The sequence below is a fragment of the Anneissia japonica genome, unplaced genomic scaffold (genome assembly GCF_011630105.1).
Source record: "Anneissia japonica isolate Jap-2015-1 unplaced genomic scaffold, ASM1163010v1 scaffold287623_len557403_cov176, whole genome shotgun sequence".
NCBI lineage: Eukaryota > Metazoa > Echinodermata > Crinoidea > Comatulida > Comatulidae > Anneissia > Anneissia japonica.
In genome coordinates, this window is record NW_022683923.1 from 49,266 (window position 1) to 57,411 (window position 8,146).

Consider the following 8,146-nt stretch of genomic DNA (forward strand, 5'->3'; position numbering starts at 1 on the left):
TTCCAATCCGGACTCCGGATCCGGACCGATGAATCTGAGAGCCATTTGTATCCTGAATGCCACAGTAAAGATCAAAGGACTTTAGGCACGCGCTATGTTCGAGAGCGGAGATGTGCGTCCTTCTGTTGAATTACCTTGTGTGATTGTAGCTTAAGGCTGGGGATTAAATTTCTCAAGAAAGTGTCTAACGGCAACGAGTCATGGGGAAAAAGTATTGACCAATAAGAACAAGGCCAGGAATATGCGCGTGTCAAAAAGCACACTGTCGTTGTGTGGGACCTTTTAGCAAAGATAATAAATGGCAGAAGATAGAGCAGCTTCCCAATATAGTGGAACATCCGTTCGAAAGCATTGTGGGTACACGGAGGGCAATTTTACTCCGTCCGCGCGGCGGCGCTATATAGTAATAATAAAGGCGCCGCTCTGGTTCGTTTGTTTCCAGTAGTTTCTCCACTTAGTAAAACGTTCAAATTTTACCCCATTCGCGGGAGTGCGGATGTTCCATCAATTTTAATGCAAATACGCGGAACAGCTCATTCTTCTGCAATAGGTTATTGCTTTTAGCAACAATATTTAAGGAGCAGCAAGCCTTAGCGGAAAGGTTCAGCAGTCAGATTGACCAGCTCATCATTTCCTGACCCAAGATGCCTTTTGAAACAACAATGGTGCACAAGCTGCAGCGACAGTGGCGGATCTAGAGGAGGTGTATAGGGTGGTTAGCCACCCTCCTCGGTGACTGTAAAAAATGGTCACTTGCCTTGTGTGTGTGCTTCTCAAGTATACATGTATACTCTCGTAAAACATAATCCTTTCTAATTTATGCTTAACTTCTTTTTAGATGTCATCCAAGAGCACCTAGACGTCTACTAATTCTAGACGTCTACTAATTCGATACGATTCATCCAAAAAAAAAAAAAAAAAAAAAAAAGCGGACACAAAAATCTATAGCGGAGGGGGATGTGTCCGCAAATATGTGTGAGGGGTTGGCTCCCTCACTTTTCATCGCAATGTCAAAATTTCTTTAGTCAAGAAGATGCCTGAAATTTGTTGAAATGAACTGCATGCATTGATGACCTGTATAACCGGTATTCTATCTTTGCCCACAAACATCTGAATTACTACTACTACTAATACTAATAATAATAATATTAATATTAGTTTTCGGCACAATAAAAATACATTAAAACTCAATAGAGTTTTATTTTCTATGGAACATTACAGCGATTAATTAGATGTGCATGAATTTTACACTATAAGACTGTCATGTCTGGCAATCTAAAGGTATTTCCCCAAATGTTCCCGTAGGCCGAAAGTAAATACATCAAAGAAAATTTTTTTTATTTTTATTTTCTAAGTACATCACATATATTAATTAGATTTGGTTGCCGCAAATCGCTGGTAAAACATCATTTTGACTACTAGTATATGTGATGACGATGAATTTTATTATAGGCCTATAGAGTGTTATTTCCGACCATCTACTGCTAAATATTTCCTAACATTTTCGAACCTCAGGCCTAACCATGGTGGGCCTGAGGTGGGTGTGGACTCACGAAATGTTCCATTCACCTTTACAAACATATCTGCACCCTTGCAAAAGCCACACCTTCCCCACCCCCGCTTGGTGCTTCGCAAATCGCATTATCCACCCCCATTCCTAAATCCTAGATCCGCAACTGAGCGAATGTAATTAAGCACTAGCCACTAATCTTGGTGATATAATATTATGACACCATGCCAGACTAGCTGTCATGAGGTTGTGGGTTCGATTCCCACTTGTTTCTGATAGTTTAACTGCCAGCGTAATTAGCTACTTTTCCAAGTTTGATTGGTTCAGGATGGTGTTTTAATAAGTTTGATAAAATTGTAAAGCTAAACAAAACAAATTAACTCAAATTACAATACAACCAAAATAACGATTTAGAATTTAATCATTATTCCTGAATAGATAAATCACATGATTCGTGAAGTAACATCATCTCACTATTCAGGTCCATCAAGTCAATGGAATGATGCATTACATTCTGACATCATTCACTACAATAAGCATCTCATATAATTTCTTTTAACTTTATGTAAAAACAAAAGATCTACATAGGTATGGGGCTTGTCTGTATATACACTCAGTACAATACCTGTCTCTTATACACATCTCGCATTATCCACCCCCATTCCTAAATCCTAGATCCGCAACTGAGCGAATGTAATTAAGCACTAGCCACTAATCTTGGTGATATAATATTATGACACCATGCCAGACTAGTTGTCATGAGGTTGTGGGTTCGATTCCCACTTGTTTCTGATAGTTTAACTGCCAGCGTAATTAGCTACTTTTCCAAGTTTAATTGGTTCAGGATGGTGTTTTAATAAGTTTGATAAAATTGTAAAGCTAAACAAAACAAATTAACTCAAATTACAATACAACCAAAATAACGATTTAGAATTTAATCATTATTCATGAATAGATAAATCACATGATTCGTGAAGTAACATCATCTCACTATTCAGGTCCATCAAGTCAATGGAATGATGCATTACATTCTGACATCATTCACTACAATAAGCATCTCATATAATTTCTTTTAACTTTATGTAAAAACAAAAGATCTACATAGGTATGGGGCTTGTCTGTATATACACTCAGTACAATACTGTACTACTGTAGCTAAGAATTTCAATACTAAAAATATGTCATTCAAATATTTTCCCACAACTCAAAGGGATGGCATGAACAGAAATAGTTTTCATGCTAATGTTAAGTGTTTGGTTATATGATTAAAACTGATTTATGTTTTTTTAGATATGTGTTTTCCTCCAAAACTTGGAATGAAAGAGTACAGAACCGAAAAAAAATGTCCGGCTCGTGGTTTCGATGGAATATAATCCTATTTAAAAAACGTACTGCCACGAAGGGACGTGTCTTTAAAAGACGAGTTTCGACTAAACTCTATTCAAATTCTAATAGGGCGCCCTCTATCTTGTGGCAGTACTTTTTTTAAAAGTTTCATTGCCTGCATACAAAATCAGGACAGTCAGGCCACTTCCAATTACATCAATATATTTGGCTTCCATGTTCTGTCACCACATCAGCCTTTTAAGCTTTGGCATTCGCATTCTTTATACTATTAAATGAAAGTTAGCAAACTTAAATAAATATGGTGGCACTGAAAAAATGCTCTTGAAAAAAATAGAATATGAAGACCATACATACACTGGAACTGACGTTCTAAATATTGAAATCCACGAATATAATTAACTCCAATGTAGTACCATATGCCATTGTCATTAATATTATTGTCATCATTAGTATTATAATTATTAACACTATTATCTTAATAGTAATGAAATAGTTAATAACATTGAAGTATTCAAAATAATTATTCATTCATTAGTGTCATTCCTTTTAACCTTTAAACATTGTCACTGCTATAATTTGTATATAATAAAAATAACAACAACAATAACAATAAAAATAATATTAATAACAATATGAGCAGTGGTGGCTCCAGTAATTTGCTGGGGGGGGGGGGATATTGAACTAATGATCACCACTAGCACCACCACTGAAACTTAGGTGAACAAACATTACCAGATAAGGCCACTGTTAGAGCACATATTCCACTAGGAATCTGAATTAATGTGGATAATGTTATATTAGATACAGAATTTGTGCCATGGAGGTCTCACCACGAAATGAGACGCATCACTGGTGAAATCATACTGAGATATTCACCAAAATAGGTCACAGTGAAATTTTTTACAAAAGTCGGATTTTAATGATTGTATACATTTAATATGAATTTTCTTACTAAAATAGTGTACTCCATGCATGTTCTGTAATTCTAGTCCTATTATTTGTACGGGTTAGTTTATCTTAGGAGCTAATTTTCTCAAAACCTGGTTCTCATGCACCTAAAGTTTAAATGCTCACATCTCTGGATCTACTCATCTTAGGGAAGCCAAAGACCAAACCAAAGCTTATAATGTGATCTATCCACATATTGTATAATATAAACTAAATTTTTGATATTCCAACCCTGAGACTTATTTCTTGGAGAGACCTCACATTTGTTTGTGACAAATTTATAGGCATAGTAAAGAAAATTAAAAGAAACTCGGGAATACTTTCCTCCAATTTCCAAATGTTTAATTTCAATACATGGGGGGGGGGAGGGGTTACTTATTATATATTTTATATTAACAAAATTAGTTTACAAGGAATCACATTTCGCTCAGGCAATACCAAGTTTTCCAACTTTTGTAACAGCTTTCTTATCATTTTGTAGTTTAGTCTTCCTTGTGCCGAATGAATAAAAGAATTTTCAAACTTGTTAGCAGATAAAGCAGACTTTTCAAGTTTGTAAAATGCATTTCCATTTCTATGTCTTCAGATTTCTGTAGTAAATGAAACATTTCTGTGGCACCTAATAATTTGCCTTGAGTGTTGTCTAGAGAAAATGTAACCAAAGATCCTGATGGAAAAAGTCATTGTTTTGGACTTCAAACTTATGATAAATTTCCATAGAAACTAGAACTAACCACGGAAGTTCTGTAGTACTTGCATAAAGAAAATATATTTATGTTAAAATTCTATATTTATGTCATTGGTAGATAAATGTTATAATTACTGAGTGCATGAGCATGTAAATAAAAATTGTTAATGAGTGACTTTTAACTGATTAATAACTCAATTTTTATCACAGGCTCTAACTAAACAATACATCACAAGTACAAAATGAACTAAGAAACAGCCACCATCTACCAAGAAATATGAGCTACAAAGAATAGTTGGATGCGTCGATAATTACAAATGTTATGATACAAATCTAGATATTTCCCCTCAAAGGCCATGTGATATCTGAAAGCAACATATGATAACTTCGTAATTAAATCATCAGCCACAAGAGAATATTATAATTTTCAATGTTTCATGTTTTAATAAAAGAATGGATGCAATACCATCTTCCTTAGTTCAACAGATTGCGTATCTCCTTATGCATGTGACACAAGAAGTCAACGTAAGATGCTGTGGCATTTGACCCCTTGTCCTCTACTAAGAAATGACGGAACCATCCTTCCAGGGCATCACGTTGACGAACCAGGGTTAGCTGTGGAGGCAAGGTTAAACCATAAGGTAATTCAGTTTCCCTAATAAAAACAACAAGACGTAATTCAATGGCTTTAGCAGTAAGAAAAAGCTGTTCTAATCTGGAAAATTTAAAGCCATATCCAAGTTTAAACTCATACAGTTCAGCTGGTAAATGATCTCTGAAGTAGTCAAAGGGAAAGATCATGGGTTTGAATATAAATTGATGTGATATCTTGTTCTGAAGACTGTGTGCGAGGTTAAAAAAGTGCAATCTTAGACCCCTTTTTGAGATCATATCACATAGTCGTACAGAATGCTATGTTGCAATAGAGACACTTCAGTAATCTGATTAATAAATTTATTAATCCATGAAGAAATAGTTTTCTTATTACTCATTTCATAGAGCTGGTCATGAAAAAAATATTTTTAAAATGGTGTGTGCTAACAAACCAAAAATTACATTTTATTTTGTAGGCCTACATGAAGTCATCAATATTGGCGTGCAGTAGAATCGCTAGTCTTGCCTAATGAAGTGGACTTACCTTCATGTACCTTGGCCTCATCTTCCTCACATCATCAACCACACTTCGCACCTGGTTTGATACTTTATTATCAATTTGCAGAAGTTTTTGAGATTCTATATTAATCTGTGCGGCTGAGTTGACACCAAAAACATTTTGTACCCAGTCCTGAGGCACATGTAGCCCAATCCACATAAACATTGAGAGTCCGTTTTCTAACAAGTAGACTCCAGTGTCACTGAGACGGTCTGCCGAGCAGCGGATGGCAACTGGTAGGGTGTTGGAGTCTGGGTTTAATTCATGCTAATGATGCATAAAAAAAAGAGAACAGAAAATACAAGGTAATAAAAGAAAGCACTGAGGCTTCTAAAATCGAAAGTGTTAGATGTTTTAAAAACAACACAAACAACTTTAAACCAGAGACCATTACCGTCACCATTACCAAATTACCATTACCGTCACCATTATCATTATCGTCACCTTTACCGTCACCATTAGTGTAAAATATTTTTATTAACATAATCACTATCATTGCGGTTTTTATTAAATTTTATGTTTTTATCGCTGTTATCATTATTATTTAACACTTTTATTATTCTAAAGAGGTTAACAAGATTAACATGATCAAAACAAGATCAGGTGTCATTTTCAGATATTAGGAGGGACCTTGTTTTATAATTGTTGTTATTGATGTGGTGCATACTTACCAAGGGTACCAAGCGAGGATAAAAGTAGATGTGGCTGGACGGGACATCCATAGACATGACCGTCTGCATCAACCAACTGCGATCGTCAGTCATGATCTCCGAGCTACCTTGCAAAGCGTCGCTCTTTATAATACAGTTGCAATAAAGCGGCAAGAGTTTCATACATTCAGGTAAGATCAACTGCAGTAAATAGATAGTAAAAAAGTAAAACGGTATTATAAATATTTTTTTCAACAATGATAATCATATCAATCAATTACATATGCCCTAGGCTCCAGCCAAGGCAATAAAGCACCAGACATGAAGTACCTGTAGCAGATATTCTTGAATACAAATTTCACAGGTTTCCTTTACAAAAAATATGTCCACTGCGTAATTGGCTTGTGTGCAGGGAATCACAACATCAACATTCCATTTTAATCAGTAGACATACCGTAAAACCTTGAATTGAAGCCCAGTGGACTTAATCTCGAGATGAAACCCATCTCAAATTGAAGCCCCCGCTTTAGTTTGCAAAATTAGCCTCGAAAAGAGGCCCAAGGGCTTCTTTTTAAGATAGCATAGGCTTCTTTTCGAGACAGTACAGTACATACACTGTACATGAATTTCAGAAAACAAAATAAATTAAATACAAGCTTGTTTTATAAAGTAGTTTAGTTAAATACACTCCATGATACAGATTGATGTTATAGTGGCCTTATATATTGTTTTATAGTACAAAATCATAACACTTACAGCATTCATTATGAAAAAAGGCCCCCCTCTTTACTATGCAAAAGTATCCTCAAAAAGAATTCCATCTCAAAAAAAGAACATCAAAAGTTTGCAAAAAAAAAGAAGCCTAGGGCTTCAATTTGAGGTTTTACAGTACTATGCTAGTAAGCATGACTTGCTCATTCATTAAATACATTCATTGAACACATTCCATATAATAAGCTATCCACTACATAATCTTGCATAAATGAAAGAAATGAGGTCCATTACATAATGACAAGTTGTTACATGCACTAGAAGACTGATTGTATAGGACCTTGTATTTCAACCCTCTGACCAAATATCTTTGAGGTTAAGTGCTAGTTAATCCCAGTTAAGCCAACTGAGCTATGTGATGCTCTAAATCACTTATGAAAAAATCACAAATACAAACATAACATATAAAGAGCAAACAGTGTATAGAAAAAAAGTTATGAATAAACATTTTAGAATAAAATTCATACATATTTAAATTAATTTGCATAAAACATACCTGGCCTTGTGATGATTGGCTAGCACAATTTTTCCTATAGCAGGCTAATATCTGTGCCGTTCAATTGACTAATCCATCTCGGATTGCTTTGGGATTGAAGGCCAATGATGCTGTCATTGCTATAAATAGAGAAAAAACAATATTGGCAAGATAGTAAGTAATGAAAAAAAAAAGAAACTCATAAGGCCAAATAGAAAAAATAACTAGTTTCTCATCCCCTCGCGAATTCATCTTCTCTGCCTCACCATCAGTAAAATTCCTCTCTTCATCTTTCATGGTTGGGCATACATATGGGATAAATTACACAAATCAATCGTGATGTTGGTAGTCTATGAGTGAGATACTTACCTGGATAACCGACTAATTGCCATTGTTCCCAAAACGGAACACCCCTTCGAAAAAAATGGAACAGACCGACCCAAGGCGCCACGTGCGAACCGTCTCCCTAACAAACATCCTCATTCCCTAAAGATCGACACGATCACGGCGAGGGTAGGAAGGGAGGGAAGGTTATCCAGGTAAGTATCTCACTCATAGACTACCAACATCACGATTGATTTGTGTAGTCTATTTCGTGAATACT

The 8,146-nt window shown here is 35.4% G+C and overlaps 1 protein-coding gene across 1 annotated transcript in view; it reads right to left on the minus strand.

Moving 5' to 3' along the window:
• Positions 1-1,913: 1,913 nt before the first annotated feature.
• The window catches only part of LOC117103157 (protein transport protein Sec24C-like), a 9,760-nt gene continuing 3,527 nt past the window's right edge, over positions 1,914-8,146 (minus strand). Inside the window, 4 exon segments of the mRNA XM_033243666.1 lie at positions 1,914-2,135; positions 2,653-5,108; positions 5,632-5,913; positions 6,318-6,497. Of these exon segments, the coding sequence (XP_033099557.1) occupies positions 4,968-5,108; positions 5,632-5,913; positions 6,318-6,497 (603 nt within the window). The 3' untranslated portion in view covers positions 1,914-2,135; positions 2,653-4,967.